General features: G+C 58.0%; 1 protein-coding gene across 6 annotated transcripts in view; it reads left to right on the forward strand.

The window, feature by feature from the left end:
* NFIC (nuclear factor I C) overlaps positions 1-21,049 on the forward strand; it is a 65,145-nt gene that overhangs the window by 34,565 nt on the left and 9,531 nt on the right. For all 6 annotated transcript variants that reach the window (XM_045589055.1, XM_045589054.1, XM_036459815.2 and 3 more), the window contains exons 3-7: positions 8,219-8,290; positions 11,776-11,850; positions 12,548-12,671; positions 13,531-13,655; positions 19,205-19,330. In XM_045589055.1, the coding sequence (XP_045445011.1) occupies positions 8,219-8,290; positions 11,776-11,850; positions 12,548-12,671; positions 13,531-13,655; positions 19,205-19,330 (522 nt within the window). The remainder of the gene's footprint in view (positions 1-8,218; positions 8,291-11,775; positions 11,851-12,547; positions 12,672-13,530; positions 13,656-19,204; positions 19,331-21,049) is intronic.

The following is a 21,049-nucleotide window of genomic DNA, read 5'->3' on the forward strand; positions in this document are numbered from 1 at the left end:
AAAGTAAGACTGAGTACATTCACCTTGTGCAGCTGCCCCCACCGTACATCCTCAGAACTTCCTCATTTCCCCAAACTGAAATTCTTTCCCCACTAAACACTGCCTCCCTGCCCCCTCTCCCAGCCCCTGCCTCCCATCACCTACTTCCCTGGATCTGTGCATCTGACTCCTCTATGGACCTCCTGGGAGTGGAATCACATAGTATCTGTCCTTGGTGTCTGGGTATGTCACTGAGCCCAGTGTCCGCCCTGTTCACCCCCCTGGTAGCAGATGTCAGAATGTCCTTCCTTTTTAAGGCTGAGTAATATTCTACTGTCTGGATGGACCCTTTGTGTGTATCCATTCTTCTGCCGATGGACACTTGGGTTGCTTCCAGCTTCTGTCTGTTGTGAAAAATGCTGCTGTGAATATCGGTGTGCAAATACCTGTTTGAGTCCCTGCTTTCAATTCTTTGGGGTTTGTACATAGGAATGGAATAGTTGGGTCATAAGGAAATTCTGTGTCTCACTTAAGTTGTTGCTTTTTTTAATTTATGTATTTGGTTTTGAGAGAGAGAGAGATTTGTTGTTTTACTTATTCATGCATCGTTGGTCGGTTCTTGTATATGCCCTGACTGGGGATTGAACCCATAACCTTGGCATATCGGGATGAGGCTCTGACCAGCTGAGCTACCCGGCTAGGGCTCAGTGTTTTAAGTTTTTTAGCAACCTCCGAGCTGTTCTCCCCCGTGGTTGCACCATTTTACATCCCCATCCATTGTACACGAGGGTTCCACTTTCTCCACATCCTCCTCGCCAGGCACGTAAAGCTATAGCATAAATCAAGTCACATCACTCCTCACGGTGCTTGAGAATAGCACCCCTCACTGCAGCCTCATGGCCCTGAGGGGCCCAGCCTCTCTCCTCCGTGACCCCCTTTGCTCACCACGTTCTCCAAGCAGCCCGTGTTCATTCCTGCCCCAGGACGTTTGCACTTGCTGCACCACCTGCCCCAGCTCTGCGCACGGCTGGCTTCCGTCCGTCCCTAAGTCCCCGGCACTGATGTCACCTCCTCAGACAGGCTCTGCCCGACTCCTGTTTGGAAAGTCACCCCCAGAGCCACTCTCTGTCCCCTCACCCAATTTCATCGCCTCTGTGGAACGTAGGAACATGTGAAATCATCTCAGCCTCCTTCTGTTGGTTCTTTTCCTGTCTGTCTCTCCTCCCTTGGCTCTCTGCCATCTTCCCGACGCCTGGCAAGCAGGCGCTGGTCAGTGAACATCTGTGACATCAGTGCCGGTGGCGCCTTGATCTCCCCGTTGGGAGCGGCGGAGTGTTAGCCACCGGGTGAGAGGGGTGGTCAGGCGCCGGGGGTGGTGTATCCGGCAGGCGGGCAGCGCCTTCGTCATGGGCTGGGGCGGACGGCGTTTGGGCTCGTGGCCACGGACAGGAAAGAACAGTGAGTCCCCTCCCGCTGGCGGGATCCAGGTTGCATTTCTATTGTGGCCGTGCCCGTGTGTTTGTTTGAGCCGAAGGCTCGGGGGCGGTGACATTCCAGCTGCGCGGGAACACCCCACGCGCCTGCGCCCCAGCCAGACGCGGATGTCACTTGAATTACAGCCAGACTCTCACACGCATGCACGCATGCATGTGCTTAGCTGCCTCCATGCCTGGTGCTGGAGGGCCTTGTGCGTGTGTCTGAGGGCATCTGTGAGGAAGGTTCCAGAATGAGGGGAGAGTGTGAGCCCGGTGGATACGGAGGAAACAGTGTTCCACGCAGAGGGAACAGCCGTGCGAAGTGTGCGGGGTGTGGAGGAACAGCGAGGAGGCGGCCTGTGGGCCTGGAGCCCCGGAACAAGGGGCAGAGGGAGGAGGCGAGGCAGGGAGGGGCCGAGGCAGAGGGTGCCGGGCCTCGTGGGCCGCAGGGAGGACTTGGACTCTCACGGAGGGAGGTGGGAGCCTGGAGGGCTGGGAGAGAGGAGGGACAGACCTCACTTAACCTATGAGTTTGGCAGAATGCCCTCCCCCAGACAGTTTTTACCCCTGGCCTGTGACTGGCCCTCTCCTCCTGCAGCTCTGCAGTTCTCAAACCCACAGAGTCAGGGAGCACTTGAGAATGCCCACTTGACAGATGGGGAAAACCGAGGCTCAGCGGGGAGAGAGACACGAGTGGTCCAAGTTCCCATGCCAGGCGGTGCCAGAGCTGGGGCCCAGACCCAGGATTGGGGGTGCAGCCGGAGCTTCCAGAAGATGCCCCAAGTTTCGATGAGTTTGTGACCGGCTGCCTCTTCCTGAGACCCCATTGCAGCTGAAACCGGTTTGGCTCAGTGGATAGAGCACCTGTCTGCGGACTGAAAGGTCCCAGGTTTGATTCTGGTCAAGGGCATGTACCTTGGTTGTGGCTCATCCCTAGTAGGGGATGTGCAGGAGGCAACTGATCGATATTTTTCTCTCATCGATGTTTCAGCTCTCTATCCCTCTCCCTTCCTCTCTGTAAAAAATCAATAATAAAAGAGAAAAAAGACCCCCGTGCGTTTTACAGGCTCTGGACGTGCCACCCTGGCCCTAGAGCTCCACCGCGATGCCTTCGACCGCAGAACCCCACGCCCAGGGACTGTGTTCACACCTCTGGGGATGCCCATAGGGCCCCCAGCTCAGCCGCTGACAGCATAAACTCTGGCTCACAGCTCCGCCGTCCTGCCCTGGTCTTCACGGCGTGTGCGTCCCAATAGCCTCCGAGCCAGACCGGGGGGCTGGCCGCAGAAAGCGGGGCGGGGTCGCCGAGGTGCGGAGAAGGTCACCAGCAGCGTTCCAGCTCGGTAGGACTGTGTCTGTCGTCAGGGAGGAGCAGAAGGAGCAGGCCGCTGTGTCCGTTTTCTCGGGGGGAGGGTCCGCGGGCTGTCAGCCTGGCTGGGGCTGCTGCGGGATGTGGGCGGGTGATCGGGTCTCTCGGGGAGCTTTAAAGTTTAAATGCGTCCACGGGAGCCTCAGCGCCGCGGGGATGACGGGTACGTGTGACCATTGGCTGCGCCGCCCGAAAAGGAGAGACCTCGTCTGCTTCCCCGGAGCCGGCTCAGCCCGGTGCCAGGCCGCCCGGCTCCCGGGGTGCGTGGCCCCCGGGGCCTGGCAGAGCTGCCGCCCTCCGCCTGGTGGTGAGGACCCGCTCACGGCTCCCGTCAGGGCGGCGGTGCCCGGGGCAGGGCTTGTCCGTGCTGGTCTCCGCTGTGTCCTCCGGGCACTCGGCACCCGGAGGACACGGAGCGGGCGAAGGAGAGGAGTGAGTGGCCGAGAGAAACACCGGTCAGTTGCCTCCTGCACTGATCGCTCCGAGTTACGGATGAGGAAACAGAGGCTTGTCGGCAGCGAAGGCTGGAGGGAACGTGTGGGCCTGGCAGGCTGCACACGGTTCCTGTCCCTTGTCTCCTTCACAGCCCTTTACCATGGACTTGGCCCTTTTTTCCCAAGATCACCTCCCCTACAGAGCCTTTAGACATTTTTCCCTAATCATTTCACCCCAGGAAATTTTAATATCTACTAAATAGATATTATTATGCCTATGTATGCAGTGTAACTGTATCCATACATATATTTATATTTTATACATAAAAAGAGACGGAACCGGTTTGGCTCAGTGGATAGAGCGTCGGCCTGCGGACTGAAAGGTCCCGGGTTCGATTCCGGACAAGGGCATGTACCTGGTTATGGGCACATCCCCAGTAGGGGGTGTGCAAGAGGCAGCTGATCGATGATTCTCTCTCATCGATGTTTCTGACTCTCTATCCCTCTCTCTTCCTCTCTGTGAATAAATCAATAAAATATATATTTTTTTAAAAAGAGCAAAATCCTCTAATCCTTTTATGTCGCCCCCAAGAACCAATATTTGCCCCGCTGAGAATGGGCAGACTCAGACGAGGGTCCCCTCCTTGGCACTGCTGAGCTGTGGGCCGATCACTCTGTGGGGGGCTGCCCCGAACACTGTGGGGTGTTGAGCAGCGTCCCTGGCCCCCCTCCCTCGATGCCAGGAGCACCCCATTGTGACTGGCACAGATTTTTTTCCAGACATCACCCCTGGGGGCCAGCATCACCCCGGTGAAGGGCCTCTATGCTAGGCAGACAACTTCTGATCTCACCTTTGGGAAATGGGCTCACTGAGCTGGGCCTCAGTTTACCCACTTCATCCACTGGTGGATTTAATCGGGACGGTGCCAGGAAGCCCTTAGCACCTCGGGACACCAGCCAGCCTCCAGGCCTTATCTGCTGCGGGTGCATCTGTGCGGACGGAAGGAAGATGTGTCGTGGGACTGGGTGCATGAGCACAGGGGAGGAGAGGAACCCTCTGTGCCTTTCCTCCCCGGTTTTCCACGGAACACACACACACACACACACACACACACCCGGAGCGGCTCCGCCCGCGCTCAGCTCCGGCCAGTTTGGTCGCCACCAGCACGTACACGTGGCTGTTGGGGACGGAAAGGTGACCAGTGCCACCGGTGTTCAGAGATTTTGTTTTCAATGCGTTTCATCTCAGTGCAGAGTCGCACGTGGTGAGTGGCTCTCCTGTAGACAGCTCTAGACGCTGACCCGATGACAGGCGAGCGGTCAGCGGGTGGGTGGGTGGGACACGTTTTGAGGTTTCAGTCATGACTAGACATGAGATGGCATCCTGAAAGGGAAGGAGGTTCTGGCACAGGGCGCCCCGCGAACTGGCCGGAGGGCGGGTGCTCGGGGAGGTAAGCCAGGCGCGGGACAGGCATGCTGTGTTCCGCCCATGCGTGGTCTGTCTGAGCGGAGTCCACGTCACACACACACAGAGCCGCGGGGAGTGCCGGGCTGGGGAGGGAGCCGCGTGTAGTGGGGACAGCGTGTCCGTTTGGGAAAAGGAGGAAGCTCTGGATGCGGACGGCGGGGATGGTTGTACCACGGTGAAGCAGGTAATCCCGCTGAGCTGTGCGCTGAGACATGGTTAAATGTTATGTGAGGCTCTTCACCACAGTCTGAAAGTTAAATGTAAGAATACTTTCATGGGATAGCATACACGTACATCAGCATATGGCTAAGGAATTGTACTTGTTTAAGTTAAAGAAACATTTCCCAGGACGGTGGAAAAGGAAGCGGTCTCCTCACCCCAATAAAGGGACCCGCAGAGACGCAGGCTGACGTCAGGCTGGCGGCGAGGGCTCGGGAGCGAGCGAGGGCACCGCCGCCGCCCGCCGCTCCGTACCATTGCGCCGGAGGGCCTGGCCCGGGCAAGAAGGCGAGAAAAGGAAGTCGGAGGCGTGCAGATTAAAAGGGAAAAAATAAGACTGTTCCTATTTTATTTGCAAAGGACAGCATGGTTTACATAGAAAATCCCAAGGAATTAAAAAAAAATAAAGCTTTTTGCCCGGCTGGTTCGGCCTGCAGAAAGAAGGGTCCCAGGTTTGAATCCAGCCAAGGGCACATGCCCTGGCTCCAGGCTCCATCCCCAGTAGGGGGCGTGCAAAAGGCAGCAGATCAATGATTCTCTCCCGTAATTGATGTTTATCTCTCTCTCCCTTCCTCTCTGAAATCAATAAAATATATTTTTTAAGAAAATAAAGCTTTTAGAACTAAGAAGTAGACTCAGCAAAGCTGCAAAATACAGGGTTAACACACACACACACACACAAAAACAACAACAATTGCACTTGTAAATGCTAGCAGTGAAGAGTTAAAAACAAAAGTTAAAAACGCAGTATTGTTTATAACCTGTCCCCAAACTTACCATGTATTGATTGGCAATTTGATGGCGACGGTTTTACACTTCAAATTAGCTAACTGGGTGACTCAACCAACCCTGGGAGGTGGGGGTCTATCATCTTGCCCATTTCACAGATGAGGAAACTAAGGCTCAAAGAGGTAGTGAGGCTGGCCTGAGGTCACAGAGTGAATGGACAATGAGACAAGGCTCCGACGAGAGCCAGCCATACCCTCGCGCCATCGCTTCCAATGGATACAAAGCCTCCCAGGCACAAACAGCCGAGCCGGTAACAACTGTAATGAGGCTGCTCCTCCGTCTGACGCGCGCTCACTACACACCAGCCTTGGTTTGGGGCACTTTATTGTAGCATTGTCACCTTTTCCCCGACGAACAGCCTTCAGGGGTGGTGCTGTGGTTGTGCCCATTTCACAGATGAAGAGAGTAAGGCCCAGAGGGAGGTGAAGCATTGCCTTGTCTGCCTGGTTCCAAAGCCGCAGCACAGAGGCGGCGCTCAGGAAACATGCCCGGCCGGAGTGTGGGCCAGCGCCGCTGCCTGCCGAGCCCACGTGGGCACCCGTTCTGGAAGAGGGTCCCGCGCCCGAGGCCCGGAGCCCGAGGACGAGTGCCCGGGCTGGGCACTTCCCAGTGGAGTGGCCGCCGTGCCCAGCCGCGGGGCCGTCCAAGCGGGACTGGCCGGCCCCGAGGGGCTGCTGGCTGCCCGACCTGGAAGTGGCCACAGGGCTCAGGGCCGAGCCGGGCACGCTCCCCTCGGCTGCTGCCCAGCCGTGCCCAGCCCAGTCGGCCACGGCTGGGGCTGCAAAGGCAAGTCAGGAAGGAGCTGCCCCCGTCCATCCATGGATGGGAAACTGAGGCGCGGGGCCTCGGGCAGGCGCCTCCGTCTTGGCAGCCAGTAGGTGCACAGCACACAACGTGCGCAAAGCCGCAAGCGCGGTGCCCCGCAAACAGCGGGAGCTCGTGACTGTTTTAGGAAGTATCGTCGTTATTATGATCGCCATGACAACACCGAGGGAGCAGAGGCCCCAGGAGGGGAAGTGACCTCGCCACGACCACACCTCCTCGAGGCTCCCAGACGGACGGAAGGCGGGCGTCTGGGCCCCGGAGCCAGATGGCTCGCGCACGCGCAGTGTCGGCGGCTGGCCGCCCGCCCAGGACGGAGGAAGAAACACAGTTGACCCTTGAACAACTCGGGCTGGAAGAGCGTGGATCCACTCCTACGAGGGATTTCTTCCAATAAACACTGGACATATGTATCTTCTGTCCCTTATGCCTTTTTGAATACCCTTTTCTCTGGCTTACTTTATCGTTGCAACGCAGTATATCACCCATATAACGGACAAAAGACGCCTTAGGCTGTTTATGTTATCAGTAAGGTTTCTAGTCATCAGGAAGCTGTTAATTCAGTTTTTGGGGGGAGTCCACTGTTACCAGGATTTTTAACAACGTTCCCGACCCCCACACTGTGTGAGGTTCACTGTGGCCCTCGTCACAGGGCACCCGGGGCGTGGGGCGGGCACCTTTCCGCCGTCTAACCGTGTTCCTTGCCTGTAGAATGGGCACAATGACAGTGCCAGCTTGGCGGCTGTCTTAAGGAGTTGAGGGAACGTGTTAAAATGGGAGCAACAGTCTCTGCGGTCATGTTGGGGATTTTAAACTAACGATGGTAATAATGAGGACATTACCACGAATGCACGAGTGCTTCCTACGTGTTATCCCCTGTCACCTCCTGGCAACCCAGTCAGGCCTGGCGGTGCTGGCGCCTGTGAAAGGAGAAAACAGAGCAGTGACACAGCGACTGCTCCCGGCTCCGGGCACGGCAGGGGCAGCGGGTGTGGGGGCCGGGCCCCCCTCTCTCTGCCGTTTGATTGATTCCCAGCACCTTTCTGGGAGACGGACGGGCGGGTCCTGGGTCCTGGCCCCCCGAGCCCGGTGCTGAGTGGCTGTGGGGCTGCAGAGGGAGCCGGCGTGATCGCCCTCCGTCCAGGCACCGGAGCCGATATCGCTGAGCTCAGCGTCTGCCTGCTACCGGTGGCCACGGAGCCTGATTATTTTTAGATAAATGGATGGGCGAGTGCTGGGGTGGGGGTAGCCCACAAGCCAGGCAGTGGGTGGGGCCACTGCGGCTGCAGAGGGATGCCCCTCGGCCCCCTCTCTGGGGACCCTTAGTAGCACCCCAAGACTAAGGGCTGAGCGCTTAGGACTTTAAGGGCAGAGGCCGAGAGAAGTGGGCCCAAGGGCTCAAGAACTCACCACTCTGGCCTCGGTTTCCCCATCTGTCAGCGCCTAGGGCTGCGGCGGGGTTAAATGAGCTCACCCTGTTTCACAAATGGGGAGACCGAGGCTCAGGGGGAGAGCTTCTCGCCCTGTGTGAGGCCAGGCACCGGTGCGGCGTCTGCAGGTGCCCGGCCAGACGTCCATGACCCTCTGGGGCAGCAGCCGAGGGAGGGGCCATGCAAAGACCCCAGGGCCATCCGGCATCACCTACTCCTTCCTGTCTTGGCAGACGCGGAGCAGAGCGGCAGTCCCCGGGCCGGGATGGGCTCTGACCAGGAGGACAGCAAGCCCATCACGCTGGGTAAGTGTGGGGAAGGCGAGGGTGGCGGGCACGGCCCAGCCTCATACTTTACTCGGGAATCATTTTCTGAGAACACCCCGCCCCCGTGTGCTCCGGTGGCTGTGTGTGTGCCTGATGCTCCTGAACCGTTCGCTCCTCGCAGCTCTGCAGCGGGGAGCTGCTGGTTGTTCCTTTTTGAAGTGAGGAAACTGAGGCTCAGAGGGGTCAGGGGGCTGCCCAGGGCCACCTGGGCTCCAAGGCACTCCCTCCACCCACCAGAGAGGCCCTGGGCAGCCCGCATTCCCGTGGGTGTTTAACAATAAATAGAAAAGTCAGGTCTGTGTTGGGGGGTGGAAAGTGGGAGGATTTGCCTAAAGCAGGGCTGGGAGCAGAGCCCAGGAGAATGGAAGGGATTTGAAAGCTGTTTCTGCCCTTCCTCCCCCCCCTTCCCCCCCCGCCCCCCCCCCGCCCCGCCCCATCCTCCAATCCCGAATCCCACAGTCTGTCCTCCCCAAAGTGGCCAGAGGGCGCCTGTGAGCACCTGAGTTAGGTCCCACCCTCCTCTGCCCAAAGCCCCCCAACCCCCACTCCCACTTTGGGAGGAGGGTGAGCCCAAGTCCTTCCCACAAGGCCCCCACCCAGCCTACCCGTCCCCTCCCTGCTCTCCCCTCTCTCCCTCGCTCCCTTCTTTCACTTGCTCTGTCCCAGCCACACGGGGCTGCTCCTTGTTCTTCCAACATGCAAGGCGTGATCCTGACTCAGGCTGTGAGCTCTGCCTGGGCTGACACCCGCTCTCGCTTTCTCCAGGCCCCCAGGCCTCCGCTCAGGGGCGCCCCTTTCAGAGCCCCCCGCCCGCCCAGGCAGCCTCGGCCCTCGGGATTGGCCGCCCTCTCTGCTTCATCCCCGGAGGAATTAGTGATCGCCTACGGGTTTGCCCCTCCCCTCACGGAGCACCATCAGGGCAGAGGTTTTTGTCTCTCTTGACTACCATTGTGTCCTCTGTGCCGAGAATACACCTGGTACACAGGAAGCTACTGGATAAATATGTGTAGAGAGGAAGAAAGGAGGAAGGCAGGTATGAAGCAGAGAGAAAAAGAGAAACTGGAGAGATTGGGCGGGAGGGAGGGAGGGAGGGAGGGAGACAGGGAGGGAGGGTGACAGGGAGGGAGGGTGACAGGGAGGAAGGGAGGGTGGGCGGGCCAGTATGTGAGGGCATCCTGTTGGATGTACGGCCCAGCCATGCCCACGGAGGCCGGCTGCTTCCAGGAGGTTCCCAGGCCGCTCCTCACTGGCCATCTGTGGCCAGAGTCCTCCCTGGCCTCCTGGGACCCCGGGCCTCCTCCTCACTCAGACGTGCAAGGCCGCCGGGCAGCTGCACGCTCCGGCCTGGTCCCCTGAGGAGCTCCGAGTCTGGCGGAGGAAATCACTTCCTCTCCCCCCGCCGGGGAGTCCCCTGGAGATGGAGCCGGACAAACAGGAAACCCCGATGCGGGGAGGGCAGGGGGCCTGCAGACACCAGCTGGCCAGTCGGGTGGCAGGAAGCAGCCATGGCCACTTGCCCTGGACACTGGGGCTCCACTGCCCTGTCCTTCCTGGGTTGGAGTGACCCTGTGCTTCCCAGCGTGATAACAGGTGCTCACCAAACGGGCCACAGAGCCTGTAACCAGGAAGGCTGCGGTTCCTGCACTGTCCGGGGCGTGGGCCCGCTGAGAACAGCACCAGGGTGAACTCCCTGCAGCTGGTGCTGGCCTGTGGGGCACAGAACACACATACACACACACACACACACACACATCGCACACCACACATACCACACACACACAGCCTAGCGATTCCTGCCTGCCCACCCCATGCCCTTTCTGACCACTCTCCCAGGAGCGAGGCTGGGGGCAGAGCCCTGAAGGATGGAAAGGATTCGAAAGCTCCCTTCACTCCAGCCCTGTTGGCCTCCACCTTGCCAACTGTGTGTTCCGACCCCAGGGCCTTTGCACCGGCCATGCTTGCCACCAGGAACTTCGTGGCCCCCGGGGAGGGAGGTGGTGAAACATCAGTTAGGACCGTCCCGACCGGAGCAGCCAGCACACACAGGGCAGCTCCCTGTGCCACGTGCTCTTGTTCTGGGCGCTTCCCACATGGGAACTCCTGTGTCCCGAGGTACCTCGAGGTCTCGGTGAAATGTGCCCTCCTGTGAGGCTTTCTCTGAGCCTGTGTGTCAGAGAGGCCCCTTCCCAGGAGCCTCCTCACCCCTGCCTGCCCTCCCCCTGCCTGACACACCTCACGCTGGACTTAGGGGTAGTGACATTTTTTCTATTGTGATAAACTACACCCAAGAAAAACTTTATCATTTTAACCCAATTAAAATGTGCATGCAATTCAGTGGCATTCAGTACATTCACAGTGTTGTGTGACCATCACCACTATCTAGTTCCAGAACATTCCATCATCTCAGAAGAAATTTATTCCCCCTTAACAGTTACTCCCCACCCCCTCCACACCACCCCCAGCCCCAGTGCCTGGCAACCACAAACTCACTCGTCTCTGTGGATTTGCCTGTTCTGGACATTTTATACAAAATCAGCTGCACCGTATGTGGCCTTTTGTGCCTGGTTACTCGCTGAGTACCATGTTTTCAAGGTTCATCTGGATGGTAGGGAGTGTCGGTGCTTCATCCTTTTTTCCAGCTGAGTAACATTCTGTTGTCTGAATGGGCCCCGGTTATCCATTCATCCACCAATGGGCACCGAGTTGCTCCCAGTTGGGCGGTCAAGCGCCATGCTACTGTGAACGTCTGTGTGCAAACCGGCCCAGCCCAGAGGGCAGTGCTCCTTCCTCTGACACTGGGTGGTGGTGGTTCTGGGGCCGCAGGATTTTACCTTTTGTCTGTGGACTCTCTATTCAGCCTGCAGTCTGAGCCTTTTTGCCAGGCTCTGGCCAGGGACCAGGTGGGGCCTGGGCAGAGAAACCCCTGCCCTTGTGAAGCCCCCAGTCTGGAGGGAGAAAGAGACTGAAGGACAGCATTGCCTGGGGTGGTGACTGAGACAGAGCGAGCGAGCCTCCCCTTCTGGGCAGTTCGGTTCATAGCTCTCAGCCACCGGACAACAGGGTGTACAGGCCCAATTTTCAGGATTAGGGAGCATAGAGGGGAAGGGATTTGCCCAAGATCACCGCTGAGTGGGTGACTGAACCGAGATTTGGACCTGGGTCCGGCCTCTGCTTCCAACCTACTGTGGCTCAGAGAGCCCCAATGAAGATGAGGCTGGTTATGTGGCCCCCACAGAAGGGGAAACTGGATGCAGATGTTAAAGAAAAGAATGTCCCCTCCAGCTGTGCAACGGCACAGGGACTCTCCCCCCTGGCTGGAGTGGCTTAGCTGGAGAGCCCCACCTCTGCAGGGCTGCAGGAGTGGAGGGGTGACTGCTCAGGCTGGGTCCGGCCCCCTGAGCCGGGGTAGTGCTGGGTGTTGAGGAGGGATACAGACACACTGACACCCATTATCCCTTTTCCAGACACAACTGACTTCCAGGAGAGCTTTGTCACCTCTGGTGTGTTCAGTGTCACCGAGCTCATCCAAGTGTCCCGGAGTGAGTAACCCCACCCACCCCGGCTGGGACCCGGATAGGGGAGGGGCTGATACAGAGGGAGGGCGATGGAGAGACCAAGGGACTTCGGGATGGAGGCTCCGAGAGGGAAAGCATCTCAGGGAAGAGGAAGGAACCCACCACCCCCTCTTCTTCCCCTTGTGCTCTCTACCCAGCTACCGATCCACAAGCCGAGGGTCCTAGGAAGGGCAGTATCCAGGCCCTTCCCAGAGCCCCAGGAAATGGAATCCATGTGCTGGGGGGAGGGGCTGAAGAGCCTTCTGCCCAGCATCTCTCTTTCCTGGAGGGCTCCCCACACACACACACACACACACACAATTTGCTTCTTGCCCCCTTGTGTTTCCTATGAACTTACTGTGGGGACTCACCCCACTCTCTCAGACACCCCCATTTGAAGTCCACCCCAGGGAGTTTTGCTTAACCCTGACCACCATCTTCCCATCCAGATCAGCCTCTGGGAGTCCTGGAAAGCTTGGTCTCCAGCCCTGGCTATGCCTCTGCCTCACAGCACAACCTTGGCTTCTCTTGATGGCCTGGGGGAGGGGGGGTTAAACTATTGAATAAAGTCAGTTCTGGCCAAATTAAAAACCAGGCCAGTTTGGGAAAGGGCTCTCTCCACCCCTTCAGGGCAAATTGCAGTCCTGTACATCCTCATTCCCATCTCTGTCACTCTCTGCAGCACCTGTGGTGACTGGCACCGGACCTAACTTCTCACTGGGTGAGCTTCAGGGGCACCTGGCATATGACCTGAATCCAGCCAGCACCGGCATGAGAAGAACGCTACCCAGCACTTCCTCCAGCGGGTATGTGCCTGGGTCCCCATCTCCGGACATTTCATGACCCCTTTGCCCTCCATTACCTGGCCCCAGCTGATTCATTCCTCTCCTTGGAATGCCTGCTTTCCTGGTCTACTTGGGAAATGCCTACTCATCCTTCAGAACCCAACCCCAAGTGCCTCTTTCCCCTGACATCCCACTCTGGGCTTGAGGCCCACTGGCCCAGACCTGGAGACTCCATGGGAATGAGGATACCGCTTCCTGCTGACATGTGCTGTGTGACCGCGACTGGTCACATCTATTTTTTTTAAAATATATTTTATTGATTTTTTTACAGAGATGAAGGGAGAGAGATAGAGAGCTAGAAACATCGATGAGAGAAACATCGACCAGCTGCCTCCTGCACACCCCCTATTGGGGATGTGCCTGCAACCAATGTACATGCCCTTGACCGGAATCGAACCTGGGACCTTTCAGTCCACAGACCGACGCTCTATTCACTGAGCCAAACCAGTTTCAGCTGGTCACATCTATTTTGCCTCTGTGTCCTCCTCTGAAATGGGATCACAATCCTGCCAGTTTTTCAGAGGACTGCAGTAGGCCAAGGCACCAGCCAGGCCTCAGGCCTTTGGTCAGCCCTCTGCTCGCTTCTTGCCATGTGACCTCAGTGGGGTCCCTCCCTCCCTATGGCCCCAAGTGTCTCCTCTAGCAATAGGCAGGTTGAAACAGGTGTTAACATAACTGCCTGCAAGTTTGGGGCTTCTTTGAGGTCTCGCGAGAGCACCCTCCACGCCCCGCCCCCTAAGGGCCGGAAGTTACCAAGCCCGTCGCCTCCGCCCGCGTCTCCGTGGTAACCGTCCTGCGCTCTTCTTCCCTCGCCCCTTAGGAGCAAGCGGCACAAATCGGGCTCGATGGAGGAAGACGTAGACACCAGCCCCGGCGGCGATTACTACACCTCGCCCAGTTCTCCCACGAGTAGCAGCCGAAACTGGACGGAGGACATGGAAGGAGGTGGGGCTGGCGGCGGTGTGGGACGGCCTTCCGGTCGGGGTGACGCGGCGGGGACTACGTATTCCGGCAGGCGCTGCTTGCTTGCCGGGGAGCGGGAAGCGGGCCTGGATCCGCGAGGCCTCCCGGGAATTGTAGTCACGCGGCTGCGCGCAGTTGGAAGTCAAGTCCGGGCTCAAGTTCCCGGGGCTTTTTGGTTCCGCTCAGTCAGGCGGAGATAAAGGGAGGCCCTCTCACGCCCGACTTTCCTGCTCTCTGCCCTTAAGGGACCAATCTTTGTGGGGTTTCCAATCGTTAGAATTGACTCTGACGCTTCTGATCAACAGGGTGTTTCTTCTAAGCGTCTGCCATAGACCTCACCTGAGATGTAGGATCCCTGCTCACTGGGGTCCTCTGTGCAATCCTATATTTAAGAGATTCCCATCTCCATGGGGATTTCCCCGCTGTGTGATTCCATTTCTCTTTTCTCATAGCGCTCTTGTTTAGGGGGATCTCGTTCAGTTGCTCTTCTGTCTTCACAGGGGCCTCTCCAGACTCTTTTCTCTTGCGGTTCCTATGTTATGGTGTCCGCAGTTCCATGGAGTCTCACTTCTGTTGAGCGCTGGCTCCTGGGGATTCTTTGTTTACATAACGTCTCCCCAAGTGCTTTCTCCAAAGAGTTCCCTGGGGAGGGAGGGGGGCTATCTCCACCAAGATTCTCATCTAAAGAACCCCTTTCACCTTGAGGTTCTCTCCAGTGGGCCAGCGTTTGTGGCTCTCAGGAAATGGTGTGCAAAGTGGCCCACAGGCTTGCTTTACTCCGGGGCAGGCACCCCGGTTATTTCTCAGATTCTTTACAGGGTCTGTGCCCCACTTTCCCTCCCCCCCAATTTTAGAAGCATCGCGCTATCCAGTCTCTTATCCCTTATCAGAAATTCACCCCATGGGTTAAGGGTTATGAATTGGACGCTTGAATCTACCAGTTCTTAGAGCTTGTGACCCCACCTTTCTGAGCCTCAGTTTCGTCATCTGTAAAATTGGGATGTTAATTCATGCAGTACCCACCCTACGGGTTGTTGTGGGGACCAAGTGAATTAATACATCTGATTTCCCTACGACAGACTGGCACTTAATAAGCACCCAATAAACCTTAGGATGTGTTTTCTCCTCCCCTTCTCCTCTTTTCCTCCTCCCTGTCCCTACAGAGTCTGCTTTCTTATAATGATCTGTCCATACCTGTAGGATTCTCGAAAAGCAACATTACAATAACTAGGTTCAAATCCCAGCTCTTCCCTTGCTTTGTGGGCTATGTTACCTTGGGCAGGTAACTTAATCTGATCCTCGGTTTTCTCATTCTCAAAACAGGAGTGATGAAAAACTCCTCCTTCAGAAAGCTGGAAGGAGGAAGTGGGAGACTGTGTGTAGAGAAACTCGAGCCTATGGCAGGTGTCCAGGAAGCAGGAAAGTTTGTTGTTGCTCAATCTTAAAATTCCCACCTCATTGAATTAGTCTCTTAACACATCTGAGGTCCCGAGTCTCCTCCCCCTTCCACAGAACGGGCTTCCAGAGCAGGTCCCTAACTCTGGGAGGACCTGTCTCTGTATTATTAGGGTTTAATTTATGGGTCAGAGTGTCTCTATGGTTCTGCCTCTGTGGGTTCCCCGTCTCTATAAAAGACGCTGTGTTCCATAAGCTTTAGGTTTGATTATGAAAAACAGAAAACTCAAAAGGACATTTACTTGCAAGAGAAAAGTGCCTCTCTCTTGTAAGTCAATGTCCAGCCATCGGCAGCCCTAGCAAGTGTGAGGTAAGGGACGTAAGCCTTACAATCCTTTGAGTACGATTTTCATTTCCACCTCATGGTCCGAGACAACTGCTGGACCTTCAGCCGTCATTTCTACATTCCGGGCAGCAGGAACGGGGAAGGGTCAAGACTGGGCACGTCCTCTCCCTTTAAGGATAATTCTCAGAAGAGACACTTATCTTCCGCGTATCTCTCTGCTCCCGAGTTAGTCATGTGGCCATACCCTGCTACAGGGGACGTTGGGAACTGTAGTCTCATTTCAGGCAATTATGTGCTTATCTCAAATGTAGGGGTTCTGATCCCAAGGAAGAAGGGCAGAGCAGATATCGGGCGGTGTCTGCCCTGTTATTACTGATTGGGAACGCAGAGCACTTGTCATTAGCTCTGCGATTGAAGAGGCGGTTTGCATATAAAGTGTTCGCTATTTAGAGCTGAAAGGCGGCCTCTGTGTGGAGCCGCTTCAGCCCTGAGAGGTACAATTACAGCCTTAAGTCTATTGATTAGGGAAAGAGCACGGTTGCAAATAAAGAACCCAGCTTTTCATTCAGGAAGCTTAAAAAAGAAAAAGTTTTAAAAGGAAGGATATGTCCGAGCTAGTCCCTGTGGCTCAGTCCAACTTTCCTGCCCTGAGAACGAAGGGCCACCAGTAGGGGATCGAGGTAAAAACCTGCACCGGCTTCGGAGTGTGATGGGGAATTGTGGAGCTGGAAGGGACTGTCACAGGGTGTCTGTCTCCCTCTAGCGTCCATTGGTTGCCTCCGGTGATGGCAAACTCACTCCCTCCTGTGGAGCCTCAGTGAAAAGCCCTGCTGTATTCCTGTGCCTGCCCTGTAGGTGCTCACAGCCTACTGAGGGAGAAGGATTCTTATGTCTCCCCCCCCACCCCCATCATCATCATCATCATCATCATCATCCGTCTTCTCCTCCTCCTGGCTTCCTCCAGCTTCCTGTCTAGACAGCCCCCAATTAGCTGCTCGTCAAGGGGCTTACGCTGATTGGAGTACTTTCTCCCTTCTGTTGCGGCTGCAAGGGCAGTGCTCAGCTAACCCCTCAACCCCAGCAGCCGTCCTCTGTTGCTTGGGAGGTTTGAGGACGGGAGATCGTGCCAGCCCCACCAGACAGCACCCCTGCAGCCACACCTGCCAGGCCCCCGAGCCAGCCTCCAGGCCATTGCCCTTTCCGTGCCTGGGCCTGGGCCACCTCCCGGCCACCTCCTCCTGAGGCCTTCCCTGGTCACCATCCACGTGGGGCAGAGAGGGCACCTTCTGCTCAGCTCCCAGGGTGCTTTGTTTTTGCTGCTGCTTTGGCCCATTCTGGGGACACGGGCCCTTCACACACATGGTTACCCGAGGGGTGAAGCAAGCAACCCGGCCCCGCCTCTCTCCTCTGCTCCCTGGGTGGCGGAGGGTGGCCTGTGAAATTACAGAGTTGGATTTGAATTCCAGCTCCTCCCCTTGTTAATAACTGCGGCCTTGGGCACGTGAGTTCTGCCATCAGGCCTCGTCATCACGTGTGAAATGGGGGTGTCTCCTGTAAGCCCTGCGCGGGGTAGCTGTGAGGAGGACGTGAGAGCAGGCTCTGAGCGTCACTGCCCCCATCCACGGGAGCGAGGCCTCCGTGCGCTGTGTGCTCACTGATGGCTGGTCTGAGCGGAACGACGTGCTCCATTCACCACACACTCCTGTTGGCCACCCTGTGATCGGGGGCGGTGGAGACCCCACAGTCAGCTAGAGCGGACCCCCCACAGCCTGTGGCCTCGCTGTCACTCCAACAACCCGCAGAGGAGCTGGCACTGCAGTGGGGGCCGGCCTGGTTCCAGGGCGGGGTGCTCAGACGGGAGGGCACAGGCCTGCTTACTCACTGAAGAGTGTGCTTCGGCGGGACAGGCATGTGTGTGTCCTTAAAGGGGCACTCATGCCCGATGGGGACCGGTAGGTGTGTGCTGAGAGAAAGATGGCTGCTCGGATGGGGGTGGTGTGTTACAGGCTAAATGGAGAAGCGGGCTGAGATGGAGGACACAGAGCGCTGGTAGCTGATAACAGTGGCTTGAGTGGGGCATTACAGGCCTGGAGCTGAACAAACGGGGGGGGCGGGGGGAGGCCTCTGGAGCCTGTCCAGGAGCTCGAAGGGTTATTCTTGCAGCACCCGCCGGGCTCCCCCTCCCCCATGCTCTGCCCTGCCTCCCAGAGGCCCATCTCAGGAAGCTCAGGGGGCGGGCCCACACCAGGCTATTTCCATCCAGGACAGGCTGTTCTAGGAAATCCTCCTAAGTGAGCATCTGACAGTCCTAACCTGGTTCTGCCACAGCCCGCACCAGGAGAAAGCCTGCCAGCCCTCCTCCTGCACACACACGCACACGCACACACATGCACACGCGCACACGCACACACACACACGCACAGCCTGCAGGGCCAGCCGCCTCCTGCCCACAGCCTCCATCCCACCGGCTCCTCCTGTTCCCAGAGAAAGCCCGGGCCCTGCCTCCCAAGGCCCTGCCGACCCCCCTGCCAGGACTCGCTCACTCAAACCGTGAGGTGTGCAGGGCAGCAGGGTTTGGCTCTCGGATCTGTTCACCCCAAGCGGAGCTGTCGGAGAGGACAGGAAGGTGTGGAAACACCACACAGGAAGGGGTGCGACGGTGTGCTGGGCGGGACAGGCTGGGGAGCGTGTGCAGGTGCCCACCCTCCACCGTGGGCAGGAGACCCCACAACAGTGGCAGCATGCCTCAGAGGAGGGCAGGGCTTCTAGCTGGGTGACCCTGCCCACAGGGGACATAGGTGGCTGTCACACGAGGCGGCCTCGAGTGGGCGGGGCCAGAGATGCTGTCAGCACCGCCCAGGTGGCCGCACCGCCCAGCGGCCGCAGTGCTGGGAGGTGTGTCTGGAGCAGGGGGCCGTGTGCTGGGTGGCAAGGAAGTCACACCTCATCAGGGTCTCAGTGGGTACATTTCGCCCTAAAAGAAATTTTAAAAACAATTTCTAAACATGTCCATCTCCAGGCCCCACTTCTTTGAGCCCGATTCCAGGGACGGGGCCAGGTCTGTATTTTGGGGGCATGCCATCATCCTTAGCTCTCACATTGGAAGATGGCGGAGAGGGTGCAGGGAGGAAGTCCGGGGCACTCACACTTCCGGGCTGACGTGTGCCTGGCCCTGCGCGGCCCGTCCTCTATCAGGATGACGGTGCTCTGTGCCGGGGTCTCCGTGGATTCTACATGTGCCCGTCTTCCACCATTCCCCCGTTCATTTGCTCCTGAGAAGGTTCAGGGGCTGAGCTGTCAGGGTTTCCGAGGGCAGGGCAGGGAGGTAGTGAGGCCCCGTTTCAGAGGGATGACAGTTACCAAGTAACGCCAGCAGGTGGGTGAGCGCCAGGCCCTCGCACATTACATCTCACTTAATCCTCGAGGTGACCTTGCCAGGGGGTTCTCTGCCTTCCCCGGTGAGGACGAGGGAGCACACGCGGCTCAGGTGCTTGTCTGTGTCCGCGCCAGGGCCCGGCCTCCTGTCTGCTGTCCTCCGGGGCTCGGGAGGGAGAAAAGGGAAGGGCCAGGTGGGCATGTCAGGGGCCTGTGGTGGCATCGAGGCCGTAAACCCTGGGCGGCTCCCTCTCCACCGTGAGCCTTGGTTTGCTCCGTCTATAAAATAAGCCCGGCCCCTTGCCCACAGGCTGCGGGAGGAAGAGGGGCGGGACCTTCAGGAGGGAGGCTGGGGTCCTGGGCGTGGAGCCACCCTGCCTGCAGCGCTGTGACCCTCTGGCCCCTCCGCACACAGGCATCTCATCCCCGGTGAAGAAAACAGAGATGGACAAGTCACCTTTCAACAGCCCGTCTCCCCAGGACTCTCCGCGCCTCTCCAGCTTCACCCAGCACCACCGGCCCGTCATAGCCGTGCACAGTGGTGAGCACTCGGGGCCCCGGGCGGGGGGGGGGGGGGGGGGGGGGGGGCCGCAGCTGGCTCTCTCGTCAGCCCCTCCAGGCCGGGGAAATCCACGGCCGTCTGAGCACGAGTCCTTTCGCTGTAGCTCCCTCTGGGTGAGGACACCTGGCGGTGCCGTGGTAGAGAGCGCCCAGGCGTGACTGGCTCTTTGGGCCTCAGTTTCCCCTTTTGCGTGGGAAAGAGCACAGCCTGTGGTTTGCCCCTTAGCCTGCTTCCCTTTTGTCCCGTTTGAAGAACCCATAGACAGACGATGGTGTGGGACGGCCGCAGAAGGAGGTGGATGAGCCTGGCATGTGGCCACACACACAGGCCACGCAGTGACACGGGGCCTCCTGGCCTCTGGGACAGGAATCTCACACACAGAGCAGAGGACACGGGCTCCGGCGGCCCCAGGTGTGAGCTGCGCCAGGCCCCCCAACGTCACCGCCGTCAGGGCCCCCCAACGTCACCTGCCATCAGGGCCCCCCAACGTCACCTGCCGTCAGGGCCCCCCAACGTCACCTGCCGTCAGGGCCCCCCAACATCACCTGCCATCAGGGCCCCCCAACGTCACCTGCCGTCAGGGCCCCCTCCCATGGCCGTCATTAGGACTGAGTGAGTTAAATGGTGAAGCTCTCTAATGTCCCGGAGGCCCGTTGTGATGATAATGACATGGTTCCGCACAAGGGCAGAAGTCATATAGGGAGGCAGGCAAACATCAGCAGTGATGTAGGCCAGCAGCTGGCAAACCAGGACCCTCAGAGTCTGTTCTTATAAACAAAGTTTTATTGACCCCCCCCCCCCCACTCTCCACCATACCCATTCGGTGGTGGCTTTGGGGCTGGGATGGCAGAGTCGAGTAGCTGCAACAGAGACCATGTAGCCCAAAAAGCCAGAAATACTCACTAACTGGCCAGGAGCAGGAGGGAAAAGGGCATGGGGGGGGGGGGGGGAGACAGGGAATAGACACAGGCCTTCTTTTTGGGGTGATGCCCTGGAACTAGAGTGAAGGCAGTGAAAGTGGCTAAATTGTTCAGAGAAGAAAACAGCAGACACCGCAGTGAGAACGAGGGAAGCCCTGCAGCTCCGACGCGGATGGGCCTGGAAAACGAAGCTCAGTGAGAGCAGCCAGGCCGGAGGCCCCCGGGGTGGCTCCGTGTCTGCGAAAGTCCGACCGGCAGGCCCCGCGCAGGCCCTGTTTGCCAGGGGCCGGGCCTCTCTCAGGGACGATGACTTTTTCTAAAAGAGGCGGTTGTGCTGGCTGCAGAGCTGTGGGAGTGTGTCAAACGGTTGAATTGTACAGGGGCGGGCAAGAGTAGGTTTCCAGTTGTCCACGTGGGAAAAGACACGCCGGTTGTGGCCGTTAGGACAGCGTGGTTCACTCAGGAGCTCGCCACCGTGCACTTCAGTGCAGCCTGGTAAGAGCTCAGATCGCTGGCCTTCCTTCTGCACACGTCCTTAAAGCCTCTGAAAACCAGTGAAGCTGGTTCAGGGGCCCCGCTGGGGTTAGCCCCACTGCCTCCTGAAGCCCACGTACTTTTGCCCACCCCTGTGTAGTATGCAAATTATATCTCAATTTCAGAAATACTGACCGCCTGGCCCTTTCTAGAGAGAGCCAGCTGAGCCAGGGTGAGGGTGTGGGCTGTGGGGCCGGCTGGCTTGGGCTCTCCCCCTGGGTCTGCCATCTGCTTGCCGAGGGGC

Source organism: Pipistrellus kuhlii, unplaced genomic scaffold, assembly GCF_014108245.1.
Source record: "Pipistrellus kuhlii isolate mPipKuh1 unplaced genomic scaffold, mPipKuh1.p scaffold_m20_p_30, whole genome shotgun sequence".
Lineage (NCBI taxonomy): Eukaryota > Metazoa > Chordata > Mammalia > Chiroptera > Vespertilionidae > Pipistrellus > Pipistrellus kuhlii.